At 52.5% G+C, this 16,883-nt stretch overlaps 1 protein-coding gene across 5 annotated transcripts in view; it reads left to right on the forward strand.

Moving 5' to 3' along the window:
- The window catches only part of JADE2 (jade family PHD finger 2), an 82,949-nt gene extending 67,436 nt beyond the window's left edge, over nt 1-15,513 (forward strand). For 4 of the 5 annotated variants that reach the window (XM_010578848.1, XM_010578849.1, XM_010578851.1 and 1 more), the window contains 3 exons: nt 4,969-5,086; nt 9,679-9,807; nt 12,337-15,513. In XM_010578848.1, coding sequence (XP_010577150.1) covers nt 4,969-5,086; nt 9,679-9,807; nt 12,337-13,223 — 1,134 coding nt within the window. In that variant the 3' untranslated portion in view covers nt 13,224-15,513. The remainder of the gene's footprint in view (nt 1-4,968; nt 5,087-9,678; nt 9,808-12,336) is intronic. The other variant, XM_010578852.1, reaches the window with a different exon arrangement.
- Nucleotides 15,514-16,883: the final 1,370 nt, after the last annotated feature.

Raw genomic sequence — 16,883 nt, forward strand, 5'->3', positions numbered from 1 at the left:
ATGCTGCAGCTTACATCCACTACATCTTAGCAGTCTCAAACCACAAAATTATCCTGTGCTGCCCCTCAGATGCTTTCCAGCAGCAAGGCGCAGGAACACGGCATTATTTCCTTACATTAAACGTCAAAGACGGGTGAATGGCAGGAGCGAGCACGGGACTGGGCATTCCCTGCCCTGCTGCAGCCGAAAGTGGGTCGGCTCCTCGGGGAGCTGCTGGCGCAGGCAGAGCCGTGCCGGAGGATGCAGCCGGAGGATGCAGGTGCCCGCAGCTCCCCATGGTGCGGGACATCCTTGCACAGGGGAGGGAGCAGCCACCTCCACGGCAGCTTTCTGGGAGAGAGCAAGCATCCGTGAAGCAGCAGTACCAAAGCGGTGCCGGAGCCCCTCTCATTGCCGCATCACGCTGCCTGCCTGCGGATTTGGCTGTCATGGCTGCACGGAGGGAAGGAGCAGGGATGGGGCAAAGGCAGGCTGGAGAGGAGGAGGGGCGACGAAGGCGAGAAGCAGCGAGGGGAGGAATTGCAGAAGAAGCGCAGCACCCGGAGTGAGACGGCAAAGAGCGGCCAGGGAGGGGATGGGTGCCGTAGTGGTGTTGCTGGGGGGGGGACACAGGCACGGCACTGGGCAGCAGTGGGATGGGGACAGGCAGGGCAGGGCTGCCAAACCTGGCATGCAGGGGCCAAGCTCCTTCTCCTCCTCTGCTTAAAACCCAAGCCCTGCCTGGTTCCCCCTCTCCTGTTCCTGGCAGAGGGGTGAGTCCATGGCCCCTGCCCAGACCCCTGCCTGACTGCCTACCTGGGGTGCAAAAGCCACGGAAGGGCTCAGGGGGTCTCTGGGAGCAGGCAGGGAAGGAGGAAAGCAGAAAATAGCATTGCTTTCACCTGGTGGAGGTGGTGCCCTGGTCCCCTGAGCAGGGGGACCACGGGTGCTGCAGGGGACGTGCTGCTCCCTGGGAGGCGAGGTGGCATTGATGCTGCCCCTGCGTATCCCTGAACCCTCTCTCCAAGCTGCTGTGGGTCTGCGGCATAATTTAACCCATGGGGAGGAAGACAGTGGTGGTGAGCACTGGGTTCATTCATGTCCAGGTTGGGTTTCAGCTCTGGACCAGTCCGCCCCGGTCCCTTGCTGCACCCACCTCCCCCAGTGGGTCTTGGAGCCTGAGAGCCTTCTCTGGTGTAAAAGCAATTGGATTTCAAGCTATTGGTCTCTTTTTTTGTGGCCCTATCGGCCTTCATCCCTGCATCCATCATTGCCATTGCTCTGCCAGTCTGTCCCTCCTTTGCTGCATCACGTTTCCACCTCTGTGTTGGGCTGGGCTGGTGCCACCGTTAATGGGTCTCCAGCACCAAGCTGTAGGCAACAGGCTGTAGCTGCCGGATCTGAGGATGACAAGTTCAGCTCACTTTTTTCCCCTCATCTGCTTCTCTATATTGTAAATCTAAACGAGGCTGCTCCACCTCCCTCTGCTTCCACTCGCTCCCAGCTTGACTTCCCCAGCTGCAGTGAACCACTGTGCATCTCTGGGTACAGCACTTTGCTCCAGGGGCTGCCTCATTCAAAGGCACGACACGGCAGCTTCTCTTTGATTTCTTTGTGTCAAAACTACGCGTTTTACCAGATTTCCTATTTTCCAGAGTTGGCTCCAGGCTTCATGGGGTCATTCCCCATTGGCGTTCAGCCTCTGCTTAGCAACTCCCTGCCAGGTTTCACTGCCTGGCCCTGGAAGAGCTGTTTGTTTGCTCTGCTTCCAAGAGGGGGAACAATAAACACTCGCCAGATCAAAGTCCGGTACTCAGATGGGTGATACGGGTTTAAATCCAATTGCTGCTAGTGCATCCCAGGTATCTGATCCTGTCTGTCAGCGCCGCTCACAGCCACCCCGTTCCACTTGCAGGTAGTGAGGCATTGCATCAAATCGGGGTCGAAGAAGAGCAGCCTGGAGGGGCGGCTTTCAGAGGGTGTCCACGGGGCATCACGTTCAATTTTAGTGTTTTCAGCAATTAATCCAGTGGAAACTGTTGTGATTTGAGGGCTGATAATGGTATCTGGATCCTGGAGTTGGGGAGGCAGAAGCAGTGGGGAAGATGATGCCGGAGCAGCCAGGGTGATGGCATTTCCCTCTGCCATCTCCTAACCACTGTCATTTCTGCACTTTACAGTGTCAGCAAATTAAAGATATTGCCTGGGAATCCTAATACAGTCCCCTCGTTTTCTTTCTGGCCTTTTTTAACCCCCTTTGCCTTTTTTTTTTTTTTTTTTAAGCTTTTTCCAAAGACTGGTTGTTTAAATGAGCTTTAACAAAAAACTGTAGCTTTCAGGTTTTCATACCAGTGTCTAAGCTTGGCTTGGGGAAGCAGCGCTGGGTAGTGTTTAGCTGTGGAAGTGTGTGTAAATACCAGCAGTCTCTAAGCAGAGCACAAGTAATGTTTTCTTCCAGGAATATCAAATCATAGAGAAGAGATACAGCCAAACACTTTGAGATGCAGGTTGCCAGAGGCGGTTGTTATCCTCATAAAGAAATTTTAGTTTGATGTTTTCTCCAATCCAGAACAAAAAAAGAGAACGTAGTAAAATACACAGCATATAGCTTGCTGCTTTGTATTTACAGCTAGGGGATTCAACAAGAAAAAAACCCAGCTTTTTCTTCTGTATTCCTAAGTGTTTCCCGATTGTCCTCAGGTAAGACCGATACCATTAGGGGATGGCCACAGTCATCCTGCTGTCTTCACAGCCTTTGGTGGCAGACATTAGCTAAGCGTAGCATGCCAGTCTGACTTGCTCTGCCACTGTGAGAGCCACAGAGGCTCCCAACCCCGTAGGGACAGTCCCCCAAGCCTGGAAATACCCCAGCCTTCCTCTGCAGGGAGGGGTTTGAGGATGAGGAGGGGGAGGAATCGGAGACATCAGGGTCACACGTGAGTGTGGACATACCCACGAACGTTCCTGCCCGTGCCTCCATTCAGCCCACCTCCTTCTTACCTTAGTACAGGCTCTTTCAGAGCATCAGGAAGCTGAGCAAACGCTGTCAAATCCTGTTAGCTACCATTAGCATTTTCTGTTTCGCAGCTGAAACCCTCCCGTTTCCTCTGAAAGCCTCGATGCCCGCCGCAGCCATGGTGACAGAGCCCGGCTCTCCAGCCACCTTTACACAGGGCTGGCAAAAAGCGTGGCACTGAAATTCATCACAGGGCAGATGCCAGCGGGTATCACACGGTAGCTCTGTCGTCTCAGGCTGCTGGAGGTGTTTATCGGCAGCCCCGTGCGATGAGCAAGGTTTAACCGCTGCTGCGCTAGCTCCTGCGAGTGTTTATGTCTTGTGCTTTGCTGTTCGCGTTTAGGGCTTCCTGCTTGGTTAATAAAATTTCCTGAACTGGGACAAAATGCACCAGTGATTTGCGGGTAGATGTGGAGCAAATGTGAGCAACCATATAGAGGAGCCAGATTTGGGGTAGGGGAGCTGCACCGGCTGCTGACCTGGGCTGGCATCAGCTGGATATTTTGCATATTTCTATGCTCTGTCCTGGCATTTGCTTTAGGGCAACAGGCAGTTTTGTAAAGCTCTGACATTCAGCAGATCGGTAGCTTCATACCTGCAGCTCCCTTCCAGCTGTGCCCCTTCCCTGCACTGGCCGTGGGAAGAGGGTCTCTCCCTCCCTGCAAAAGGAGCAATTTGTGGATGAGAACTGGCATATTGACCCCGGAGCATCAAGGTACTTCTTAGCATTTGGCATTTTTTTTGTGCAGGTTTCTATGTCAGGTGTGAACAGGGCACGTGTGTGATGCATCTGCTGGACCGAGGGCTCAGGGCGATGCTCAGCTGCTCGGGGCTCTGTGCGTCTGCTGGGCCTTTGCATAAATATTTTATAATGCTCTTTCTACAGCATCTTCCCTTCTGAGACTTTCCAAATCCTATAGAGACATTAACTTCTTCATTAGGTCTATGAACAATTAACAGGAGATTAAAACAGCCTGTGTGTCCACACCATTGCTGTACCTGGGTAAGATTACAAAATAATTTACCTGTTTCTCCTGGCTCTATTCCCATTTTGGGTCTTGGTCACTTTGTGCGCTGATGTGTATCAACAGCAGAGTTAAAGGATGTGCTGCAACAAGTACTGAAAGTTAATCCTGACTAATCGGAGCAGCTTAGCAGCACGCTCGGCCCCATCTGACTCCCTGCGTGCTCTGTTATTCAGGCTAAATTTGTGCCCTCAAAAGCACTGATGCCGAAGGGCAAACCCTGCCTGTGAATTCAGGCCTTTGATGGGAGTAGTTAAAGATTAACTTATGTATTATGTTCAGAAGAAGACAAGAGAGAGAGACTCCCCTACATGCAGCATCCTACATGGACCCTTTGGACCCAGGGCTGCCCCAGTGCGCCGGGCAGGACGGTCCCAGTTCGCTGCTGCCCAAAGCACTGGGAGCAGTGGTGGCCGAGCTGTCCCTCGTGCCGGGGCAGAGGCTGGTGGAGCTGGGGTCTCCACGGTGGCTGCTCTGGTTTGGGGTGGGTGCCCCAGGCACGTTGGCAGGTACCTGCAGGGCTTTGCAGGGAGATTTGGTGCTACAGGAGAGACGTGCCGTTGGGGTAAGAAAATCTCTGGAGATACTGTGTTTCCTTACGGCTTTTGTATGCCCAGTGCATGTGCTGGAGAAGACGGCCAGCGTTCCTTGCCCCCCACGGGGTCCTGGCTGTCGGAGCCAGAACAGAGACATTTAGGTTTTAAATCATTCACTGCATAGTTTTTCCCATATATATTACACAGTTTGGATCAAGAGCCCTCACCTCTAGTCCTGGCACATCCAGAGAGCTCCCGGTAGGAGTTTTGGTGCAGCATGGATGATGATGAAATGAAGAAGACCAAATCCCGGGGAGTGGGGATTTCCCTGGGTGACAGAAGCAGTGACACAGCTTGAGGGGACCCACTTTGACCCTGCCTAAAACGGACGCTGTTTCTTGTGTTTCTGTAGGTTAGAAATCTCTGTTACATGGTGACGAGACGGGAGAAAATGAAACACACCATCTGTAAACTGCAGGAGCAGATCTTCCATCTCCAGATGAAGCTTATTGAGAAAGATCTTTACCCAGGTCAGTACCGCTTACCAGAGTTTGTTCTTGCAGACGCTGTCCCTGCCGTCCTCCGAAGCCAAAGACTGGTGCCCAAGCCTCAGCCCCCCACCCCAAGGAGACGAGCTGCCCCCTCCCCTGCAGTGTTATTTAAGCACAGTTCATATGTTGACTCTGCCCATCTCCAGTTTTGTTCAGAAACACACAATAAAGCCATACCCTGGGTGACCAGAGCTCCTTGTTTTCACAGATCCCTCTCGATCCTGCTCTCCCTGGGAATCGGTCAGAAAGACCAAGCGTTTGGTTAGGTGGTGATGCTAAGGCAGTGTTTTGGCGACTTTTCGTGGAGACGGAGCTGTCTGGGAGGAGAATGCAAATCCTGGGCACAGGGCTGCTGGTGTTGGGGCTGATCCACGGCAGCTGGCTCCCTGGCATGGGTCAGCAGCCCTCGCTTTGGACTCTTTGCAGATGCCTTTGGCTCTGTCAAGAATCAAAGGTTAAGCTGCTGGCGGGATGTCTGTTGCTCCTAGAGACCGGCTCCTTTAGCTCTGGTCAGCTGCAGTTCTCTGCTCCGCATACCTATTAGTGGAGAACATCACGCTACTGCATGCAAAGCCTCTGACAACTTTTAGTAAGGAACTGAAATGAAGTTGGTTTCCTTCTGTCCCCCCCTTTTTTTTTTTTTTTCCTTTTGCACAAGCGGTGCCGGAGCCCACAGCTCCTGCTCCCTCCTCCTTTCCCTTCGGTGGCAGGGCAGACCAAACCCCATGGCTGCAGAACAGTTTTTCCAGCAGCAGCATCTGGCACTTTGGCAGACTCTTCCGACGGTTGTTGTGTTTGTGGCTTTGGAGTTGTGTTTGAAGCCATCACATGGTTGGGGTTTCTTCAGGAACCGTCTGGGCTTTCCTTGACAAAAGTTTCCTTTGACTGAAGGTTTGGAGGCTGAGAAATGCGTACGTTGAGGTGTTTGTGACTCGGACCCTGTGCAAATTCCTCTCGGTGGCCAAAGCCAGGGGTAGCCGGGACCCCAGGGTGTGCTCCGGGGAGATGTGGGTCCTGTAAATCTTGGTCCCCATGACACAGATCAGTGACACCGTGTGTTGCTCCGTATGTCCTCGCTGAACCAGCGATACGGGTCACCAGGCTGGGCACACACAAAATGGTGTTCCCGGCTGTTCCCACCAACCGGAGACCCCACGTTGCACATCCCGAGAGCCATTCCCTAGCATCCGGGAAATTTGTGCCGGCTGGTGCTCCCAGCGGTGATGCTGCTGGCTGGGGCAGCGAGGCGGGAGGTCCAGCTGGGGAATAACGGGTGGATAAAAGACAAGAGCAACAAACTCAGACCATGAAGGCAGATGCCATGCGCTGTTGCTGCTGGGCTCTGCGGGTTTTGGGAGGATCGCAGGGGACCTCGTGATGCTCTTCAGTTCAGCTGGGTGCCCCCAGTTTAGCATTTGCAGCTCTCAGAAGGCGACAGGCTCAGGGTGGTTTGCCAGGAAAGCTTTTTGAGCTCACCTCCCTCTCAAACAGGGTGTTAGGTGTCTGGAAATGCCCTTGGGGACCTGAGTTCCCCAAAATGCCTTAGGGAGTCCGACCTCAGGTGCATGCCCGACCCTCTCTCTAATGCAGCAATGGGGTGGGAGTCGGCAGCTCCTCCCGGGGAGGGTGAGCTGGGACCCTCCCCGGTGGGGTGCAGATGCCGACCAGCGAGGGAGAGCTGTGTCGGGGCTCTGCCGCTTACATTTTGGGGCTGTCTGCGCTGCCGAGTGCCGGCGCTGTGCCGTTGCCCTTCCTGAAAATGTTTAATGCGTGTACTCAGGGAAAAGCACAACTGCCGTTACTGTGATGTTTGTTCTGCCTAAAGGTGAGTGATCAAGAGACAAACCCACGGCGAGAGGGTGACTCAGGTGGTGACTGGCGTGCAGGCGGTGGGATTGCTTCATACGTCTTGATGCAAACGTTCTTCTCTCCTGCCCCAAATGGTTGGCGTTTGCCAATTCGTTTTCCACCCTGAACCGACCGAGCTGAGCTGCTCATCTCTCCTGAGATGGGCTTTTTGGTTTAGCCTGAGCAGGGGCTGCTGCCTCTGGGACCCGGCTCCCACGAGTCGCTGCCGCTGGGAAAAGGGCCCAGGTACAGGAGTTTGGTCCCGGGATCTCCAGGTGATTTGGGCATCGGGGTCTTTCCCATGGCAGGGGGACATGAGGGACCCGACTGCCTTTCGGCATCAGTGTGTAGGTTCTCCTGAGCTCGGGAGGATTTCCCTTGCCGGGACATAGCATCAGGCCATAAGTTGCAATCCCAAACGTTAGCGGTGACGGTCGTAGTGCAGGCAAGAATGCAGGACACAACCCACGCTGAGCTCCAGGTCCTGCCCGACAGCAGGAGCAAGCGCTGGGGCCACCGGCAGCATGGAACAGACGGGCAGGGGGTGTAAATGAGATCAGAGAAGGGCTCAGCCTCCGGCTGCCCCTTCCCACGGCACCTACACGGCCGTGCCCGTGCCACCCATGCGTGGCATCACACAGCAGAGCCGCAGAAAGCGGTTTGGTGCTTATTTTCTGCTTCAGCTCCTAGCTGTCCCATCCCGGTCCCATCCCGAACACGCACCTGTAGACCCCGATCCTACCAAGCGCTCCCAACACCCACACATTTGCTAAACCTCCTTTATGCCAGTTGACGATACTTGGAGCTAAAGATGCTCGGCGCCCAGCGGGACCAAAGCTGTGGGTAACTCACGGCTGCGTTTGCCGTCATTGCGAAGCGCTGACTGGTTTGAAAGCGGGGGGGATGGTTCCTGTAGCATCCCCTCTGCACAGCTCCCGACCGGGCTGCTCTGCCTACCTGGGGTTTCTTGGAGAAAGGAAGAAGTCTTCCATTATTTTGCCTGGATGAGGACAGTTTTTAACTGCTGTTACGGTAGTCATCGAGTGAAATCTGTTGGGGTTATTCCAAAGATGGTTTTGGCACAAAGGTTTTTTTGGAATGGCTCCCACATAAAACTCAAAATTGGAGGGGTTTATTTTTCCTGCTGACAAATGATCATTTAAGCAGGAGATTTTTAATAAAATTAGTGAGAACTGACCGTGTAAAATGAACCCACCTCTCTCCCCTGTATTTTTCTTGCATGGAGTGGAAAGTAAACACTGTCTGGCTTTGACACATGGCTACTATTTTGACAGGTTCCTCTTCAAAAAGTACTGCTCGGGTTTCTCTTTAGCCCCATTGTGCTGTCTAAACAAAGTTAGACTTTTATTTTGTAAGCGGAGTGAAAAATGTGTCTGCCTTTCTGCAGTTATTTGGCAGGAACGTAGCAAATACCAATTTTGCCTTTGCTTTTCTTTCTTTCAGTGAGTCCTTTGGTCAGGAGGGGTTCCTGGCTTGGCAACCCCAGGACTGTAAATCCTCTGTTAATCCAGACTCAGGCAGGTGCAATGCGAATTCCCTCCCTTGCTCGCCCAGTACATTTCCACTGCCGCAGCGAGGGGAGAGCAGAGGTTATTCCCTCTGACCCATCCAGTCCACGGCCTCTCTGCTGAGGCTGTTTGCAGGTCTGCTGCTGGCCGACACAATAAACCGATTTCGTTTCTTAAAATTATTGCTCCGACAGCCGCACAGCTTGTGCAGGTTCAACCTATGGGCCAGACTGAAAAAAACGCATGTCGTGCCTCCATTTCCATCAGCCACCCACATTTTGGTTTAAGGGCAATATCCTTTCCCCTCTGAAAGTTAATAGAAGTTTTAGCATGGACTTCTGTGGGAGAACGACCTAAAGGAGTAAGTAAAAACTGGTGAAGTATTTTGCTTGGCAATACAAGTCATACTTTTATAGGGTATTTGTCTGTTTACCTAAGAGGAATAAATCCAGTAGAAGTTCAAAGTCATTTAGGAAAGACTGATTTTTAGCTGAAAGTCTGCATAGCTAAGAGTTGTATCCCTGGCTTTCCATAGGCAATGCTGGTCATCTTCCCTACTCCATTTACTTATGCTCAATACACTGCTTAATTTTTATAGCTTTGGGGTTTTTTCACCCCTGCACAGTATGAGTGTGAGCAGTTACTATTGCCGAAAGGTCAAATCAAATCAAGGTCTGCTTAAAAAACTCTGCCGGTACCCCTGCTGTCAAACTGGCTTTGCAGCTGAATCCCTCCAGGAGATGCTCTTGTCAGTGATGGGTGACACACCGCCGGGTTTAGAGGTCCCCTTGTCTCCTGGAGGGTGTTGGAGCAGGGTTCGGGGTTAATCCCTTCTGCTGCTCCCGCAGGTCCTCACCCAAAAGCCCTGGTCCCGGAGGACACGTCGGTGGCTGCAGAATCTCCAGCAAGTCCCCTGCCTTCAGTGGGACTGCTCCTGCGGCCACCTTAAGTTCCTATCCAAGGCCCAAGCCTCTTTTTTATATAAACTACGGGATTCAGATCTTCTTAACGTATAGAGACCTTAGCCTACAGTTGGCCAAAATCTGGCAGCTGTTCTCCCTTTGGCTTGAGAGTTGTTTGCAGGTCTGGTCCAGGTCTCCACTACAGGGGTGTCCCCCAGGGGAACTTGCTCACCGCAGCATCCCTGATGCCTCGTCTCACACGGAATTTTCCTTTTTTTCTAAAAAATGCCAGAACAAACTGGGAAGAAGACAAAGGGTAAGAAAAGTGACCCGAGAAGGAAAGGAAGAGATGGTAGAAAAAATAGTCCCGAGAAGAAAGAGAAAAGGAAATCAGTCAACGAAACTGTATTGGGACAACTGGGTAAGTCTGATTTTATGGGCGCAGAGTTAACCCGTGCCGCTGGAGGCTCCCTGTTTTGGGGAGCAGGGTTAAGAGTCCCGGCCCCTGATCCCTCCTGCACGTACACGGTGGAGTTACGCCCGAGGCCGTGGGAACCTCTTCATCTCTCCCTTGTGAGCATCAGCCTGAATTACCGAGGTCCTATGGGAGAGACAGCGTCGGAGACGAGGTCCCTGGTGGGGCAGAGGGCATAAAATCCTCCCCCCGCAGCCACAGGGCTTGCGCCCAGATTGAGAGACTGTGTTACAAAACCTGTGATGTGCTGCTGAAGCGTCATTTTGCTTTCTGGTGATAAAATCAGACTTACCCACCCCACAGTAGGGCTAATCCCCCGTATCTTCCGTGCTGTGTAGCGATGGTGAATACAGCACATGGGCTGTGCATTTTCATGGCATATACTGGCCAGGACTGTGCGGTCGCGCTGGTTGTGCCGGCGGTCCGGGAGCATCCAGGAGACAGGCACAAAGCACGGCTGATCGCTTGAATTTGCTCGAGGGGGGCGAGGAGATGCAGGCTGGCTCTGCGGATGCTTCATCCAGCTCTTCCCCATCAGCTACAACCTACTGCTGCTCAGCAGCAGTCGAGGCTGGGGGGGGGGGTGGTGGGTAAAAAAACAGAAAAAGGTCTTTTTTTGACAAGATCCTTGACAACCGCATGGGGTTTTTACACGGAATTGGGTTTTTGTTCGATTTCCTCTGGCGCCGTCACCTCTGCCAGCATGCAGGGCAGGAGGTGATGAGTTCACACGTGCTCAGCTGTCCCACGGGTGCACAGGGGATGCACCGGTCCCGTGGGGCTCCCGGACACTCTGGGGGTGCTATAAAAGCCTCCTGGGGGTACAGAGAGTTTCTATGGGGGGTCTGGGCCACCCTGCCTTGCTCTGCTTTGCCCATTGCTCGCCCCGACGCTGCTGCTTTCTGTTCATCTCAAAGCTGTTGGGTTTTAGGCAGGAGCCCCTTTGGAAACAGGGCTTTTGCGCTCATTCTGTTTCTGCCAAAGAAACCTTGGGTTTCCTGGGGCAAATTCCGCCAAATGATGGAGGGCTGGGGCGTCTCTGAGAAAAGCTGCACTGCTGCGAGCCTGGGAAGCCAGGCAGCCAACCCAGAGCTTCACCAGGGTCTTGTAAGCTCCTGGATTTTGTTACGGGCTTGAAGCATCACTTGGGGCTGCAGTCATCAGAGAAGGGCCGGGGAAAGGCGAGCTTGGCAGGGCCCTTGCCGGCAAGACCTTGGGCTGTTTGGCGCCTGGGTACCATGCGATGCCCTGAGCTCCTCCCTGCTCCTGCTTCCCCCGCCCTGCATTGGGCTGGGGGGCCATCTTCTCCAAAAGGACCGTGGTGACCTGCCAGGAGTTGCAGGACTGCCACCTTGACAGTGTCACCTCGGGGGGGGGATGGGGATCCAACCTGACCGACCTCCCCAGTGCCACCCTTGAGCAGCCCTGGCATCACGCAGGGTGTTTTGTTTGTGTGTCCCCCCCTACCCTGCGATGGTCGCTCATCCACGCAGCGTGGAGGTGCGGGGTCACGTCCCGTATCGCTGCTCGCAGGGGAGGGTGATGCAAAGCTGCCATCGAGACCAGCAAACGTTGTGGACGTGAGTCACCCTGCCCGTGCCGCTGCTCTTTCCCTCTTCTGTTGCTAGGCTGACTGCTTTAAAAGGAAAGCTCTTACCTGAAATCAAAAATCAAGCCTAATCTTTCCTCCATCCATAAAACCAGCTCTGATGTTCAACCTGTGGGTTTCTGTTGCGGGGATTAAAACTGCATGTGCTTGTGCAGACAGGTATGCGCCTTTCCAGTTGCTAATTAGACCCAGCCCAGGCCATGATGCTCGCTCTTGCTCTCAAGAGATAATCATTAGGAAGTTTTTCAGCTTTTTCCATTCCAGCCTGTCACCTCTGCTCCTCTTCTTCAGTTTTCACGCCTCTGGAGTGTTCGGAGATGTTCTCAGCCCTGCCTCCCGCCCTCCCTGCCTTGGCACGCAGATTTAGCACCGGTCCCATCACCCCACTGACCGCCCGGCTCCGGTGGTGGCCGGGGTTTGGGCAGCACGTGGTGGCCCGGTGGCAACTGCTCCCTGGGGAAGCTGTCACCCCTCGCCTGGGCACAAGTCCCACTCTGGTAGCAGTCACCAACTTTTTCAGCTTACACCTGGATTGCTTGTCTGCCGCCTTTGCACGGGAATGTATTTTCCACTCGTGCTGGAGTGGGTTGGGGCTCGGCATCTTGCTCAGTTTAGATTTGGGGAGGTTCTCAGGGTGTTGGGTGTGGGGGACCACTCGGGTTGTTGTGCTGTGGCCTCAGGGAACCCCAAACCCAGCGTCAGTGCTGGAGTAAACCCTCTCCTGTGTCCTGATGCGGTGCGTTACGGTCGACCTTTTGAGCGTGTCTCCGGTGCCGGGGAGTTTCAGTGAGGTTGGTGGCGGTGTCAAAGGGCAGCGTGGCCATCCCTGGCTTCTGAGACTATCTTCCGCTTTTGTTTTTTCCCAGGCTTGTCAACCTCCTTCCCCATCGACGGGACTTTCTTCAACAGCTGGTTGGCGCAGTCGGTCCAGATCACCGCCGAGAACATGGCGATGAGCGAGTGGTCCCTCAACAACGCCCACCACGAGGACAGCACCCCCGGCCTCTCCGAGGAGCTCCTCCAGGACGAGGAGACCTTGCTGAGCTTCATGATGGACCATTCCCTCAGGTCCCCGTTCAAGCAGAGCGAGGCCACAAAGAAAGTGAAAAGCAGAACGAGAACGAACACTAAGAAAAAGCTGCCCAGGAGCAGCCCCCCCGCCGTGGGTGGGAGCCACCCGGAGAGCTCGGAGCCCTGGACTAACAACGCCAGCGACTTGTCGGATGATGCCGCCAAGCCCTTCGCTCCGGATTCCAGACCGAGCAAGTCGGAGAAGGGGACGGCGAAGCTTCCCACCGACCGCAAAGGGACGGGCGAGGCGAAAAAGGCGGCCAAGAAAGGCTCTCTCCCGAAAACCGGCGAACCTCAACCCCCGGCCGGGGCGAGGGGCTGCGTCGGCAAGGAGGAGGAGGAGGAGGAGGAGAGGGAGGAAGAGGAGGAGGAGGAGACGCCGCGCTGCGCTCAGCCGGAGCCCAGCCCCGCGGCCAAAGTGCCTGACTCCATAGGTAGCCCCAAAACCGTCGTGCGGTTCAAATTACCAAAGGAGAGCCGAGGGACTCGGAGGTCGCAGCCCCCCAAACCCGACGGCGCCGGCGGAGCTCCCTTGCGTCGTTTCGACGCCGAGACGGACGGCTACTTCTCCGACGCAGAGATGAGCGACTCGGACGGGGAGTCCCGCGGCGGCAGGGCGCAGCGGGGCCAGCTGGATGCGGCCGGCGAGGACATCGTCAGGATGAGCATCCTGGCATCCTAATTCCTCCCGACCAACCGCGCCGGCTCGACGAGGCCTCAACCCAGTTACAACTGCCATGTCCAATTTCTGCCTGGTATCATAGCGAGGGGGGATTTTTAATATGTGTATATAGTTGGAAATTCGGCACTGTTGTCTTTCTCTTCTCTCTACGCCTGAGATACAGCTTCAGCTTCACCGACATCGATGACCGTGACAGTAGTGGTCCCTCCCCGGCTCCCCCCCGCTTCCCGGGAACACGAGCTGCCGGCGCCCGGCGGGACCGATGCCGAGGGTGCCGAGAGGGCGGAGGGTGCCGGTACCCGTGCTTTCTGCAGGGATGACAGTTTTAATTCATGGGCATTATTTAACGAGGGGCAGATTTCTGCCCGGGACGGTTGCCCCCGGAGCAGGGAGCGAGCGGAGGGTACGGTAGCGGCCAGCTGCGGGAGGGGAGATACCCGCCTGTGTGCGCGTATACGAGGAAGCGAAATAAGCGATACTAAAATAAATAATGACTAAAGCACAAAAGGCTTGTTGGAGGAAAGCGCTTGGGGTGGAAGAGAACAACGTTACGTTTCTATTTTTAGAAAATAAAACCCCAAACCTCGGTCGTTATTTTTCCCCTCACCTTTCCATCTGGTCGGGATCCGTCCAGGGGCCAGGATGCAGAATTTCTCCCCGTCCCTGCCCTGTGGGTCGACCCCGTTGAGGTCGTTAGAAAAACTGAAGTGATTTACTCAGGTGAATTGGTCAGCTGTTAGCGAGCTGGAAAATGGAAATGCGGGGCAGGGCGGAGGAGAAAAGCATCCTTTAAAAACACCGTGGGGAGTCGGGGTTGGTTTAACCTGGGAGGTTGAGCGAAGTTTTTCTGCCCGTGCTTCTCTCCGATGGCTGCCATGGTCCCACCGTGCCGGGGCGGCACGTTTGAAATCCCCTTTGCACAACGAAACGCTTGGCCCCGAGGCCAAACGTACCGTCGCCAAGGGGAAATGGAAACGCTTGCCTTCACCATTTTGTTTCCCTACTAAACGCTACAGTGGAAATGGTGAATTTATTCCTCCCCATCCTTTTTTTTTTTATTCCTTAAATCCTGGTTACAAGCTGTTGACTTGTTGCGGGAGGGTGATTCACAGAAGCTGACATTATAAATATTACAATAATTTAATGCATAAAATGTCCCCAGTAAGCCTTAAATGTTGTTTAAAAGCCCATGTTACCTACAAGTCAGGCGAATTTCCATGTTTGCACTTAATTGCACCATTACTTCGGTTTTGGCTTCAAAGGTCACAGTTAAGTCGTGCTACGTGTTTTATTGGAGTGACCCCAGTGTGAGCTCAGGGAACAAAAAAAAAAAGGAATTCACTGAAACTTTTGTTGTTGTTGTTTTTTAAAAATAAAAAATGTTTAAAAAAAAAAAACTAAAAAAAAAAAAAACCAAACCTGGGACACTTCTGCAACCGGTTAAACCCATCACTAAACAAAAACACCTTGCAATTGTCAAACCAATCAGTCAAATAATTTTGTGGATGCCAAAGAATATTTTGACAGTCAAGCAGCACAGCCAGAAACCGGAAACTTGTCATTTTGAAAAAATTGGAAGTTATTTAGCAACAAAGGACTAAAGACACACTCATAACACACTGCTGCGGCGTTAGGTTCCAAGCTTGCTCCGAGGGATGCTGCTGCTCCGAGACCGCATCCTGCCGTTTTGATTTCCAATGCTTTTTGCTCATTTCACTGTGAGCTTTCTTTTGAAACTCTGAGACTCCTTCAACTGATGTTTTAGAGTAGATCATCTTTATCAGCCTTCCAAAGTCCTTATTAGTGATAAAACTGCAGCAAAGATAAGCGATGACAGCCTAGCTCATCCCAGGCATGGCGAGCGGCGGGGGCTTCGGGTCGGATGCTGAGCGCCTGCACCCAGCCCTGGCTAAGCCCAACACTAACCCGGCTGAGACTGACCATGCCTGGGGAGGAATCTTCCTCCGATGGGAAAAATGTTACACGTGTTATTAGCAGGAAAAAAAAAAAAAAAGGCGAAAACACAAAACCAGAAAATCAACAAAACGGGAACCACCTTTGTTATAAATTAGCATAATCCATTGAGGTTGGAAATGAAAATCTGCTCATTAATTAAGGCTCAGTATGTTCAGATAATGTTAAATACAGTAAATAGGACTTAGTTTATCTTATCAGGCTTGCTAGCTTTAGCTACAGTATCCTAGTATAAGAGTCATAACAATAATCAATATGCTGCCTTTTAATGAATCTTGCTTCCGTGTGCTTCACTCAATTATGGTTAAAAAAAAAAGCAATCCACAAATCTCACTGTACACAGCTCCATTCATCAGCTTCTGCACTACTTGTCTTCTCAGTACAGGAAAGCAAAAAGGGGGGAGACTTTAAAGAACAACCAACCCGGCGCCGCCAGCACCAGGCAATAAAACAGTTTGAAACACTCCCAAAATGTCAGGCATCTTATTTTGCCATCGGGAGACGGCGTTTAGGTGGGGAAAGCTGGAGGGGGCTGGTGGGGCATGTCAAACACGGGGAGAAGAATGGGGCAGGGGGGGATAGAGAGGAGAAAGGGGGCTCGCGGGAGCTGGGGGGGGCTGAGCGAGGGCTGGACCGCAGCAGGATGGCTGCGGCCGTCCCGGCGCATCCCCTGCCCGCAGCATCCTCGCCGCTGCCTCCGAGCAGGGGAGAAAATGCACAAGGCAAATATTTTTGATGTTACTGTAAATGTATTTTGAAATGAATAGAAAGAAAATAAAATAAAAGGGTTTATTTTAGTAGAGAAATGTTGTCTTTTAAGATGTATAAACTGCAGGAATCGACATTTGCACTGTAAGAGCACCCGTTTCCTTGGAGAAGCAGCAGCGGTTGCAGTTGAGATGAGGATGCAAATAGCATCGTGCCCTGATCATGGAGCACAGCCCCAACATCAACCCCAGCCCCCATGGCTGCGGGAGTTTCCTGAGGACAGCTCCGATTCCCCACACCCATTTTTAAATTTTTTTCTTTTTTTTTTCCCTTTTTTTTTTTTTTGCTTGCACCTATAGTATGAGATTGGGATGCCTGCTGTCCCACGGAGCTCACCCCAAGGCGGGATGCAGGAGGGAGCTGGGAGGCGATAGCAGGATGCTGGAGCAGCCGCCAGTGGGAAGATGCTGCCGCAGGGCGTGAGGTTTGGTTGTTCTTTAAGGAAATCCCCCCACAGTTTGCGCCATTCCACACACAAAACAGACCCACTTCACATCAGTTAACAGGAAACGATATGAATGTCGCAGGAGGAGAAACCCTTCTGTTTTCTTTGTTTCAAAGAACGTGATGTGCCATTTGTTAATATAAAAGAGAAATATTGAAAATATATTGAAAAGAGCAATTTTAAATTATTTTTGGCTTATGTTGCAATATTTATTTTCTTGTATTAGAAATTCCTTTGTAGAGAAAAAATGTATTTTTCATTAATGCAAAAACCTATTTCTCCTTTTTGTACATTTTCCATGTTAGTTAATCCTTAAAGCAATATAATGTTATCAAACTCGTTCTGTGTGAGACTGTATTATGCATGCTATTTGTGTTGCCTTGGAATAGCTCTGTCTGCCATTATTTTCATCCTGTTTAGATACAGTGTATGCTTTAATACACATTGGGACCATGGCCCATTGCTTATGAAAA

Source organism: Haliaeetus leucocephalus, unplaced genomic scaffold (genome assembly GCF_000737465.1).
Source record: "Haliaeetus leucocephalus isolate CR32 unplaced genomic scaffold, Haliaeetus_leucocephalus-4.0 Scaffold656, whole genome shotgun sequence".
Lineage (NCBI taxonomy): Eukaryota > Metazoa > Chordata > Aves > Accipitriformes > Accipitridae > Haliaeetus > Haliaeetus leucocephalus.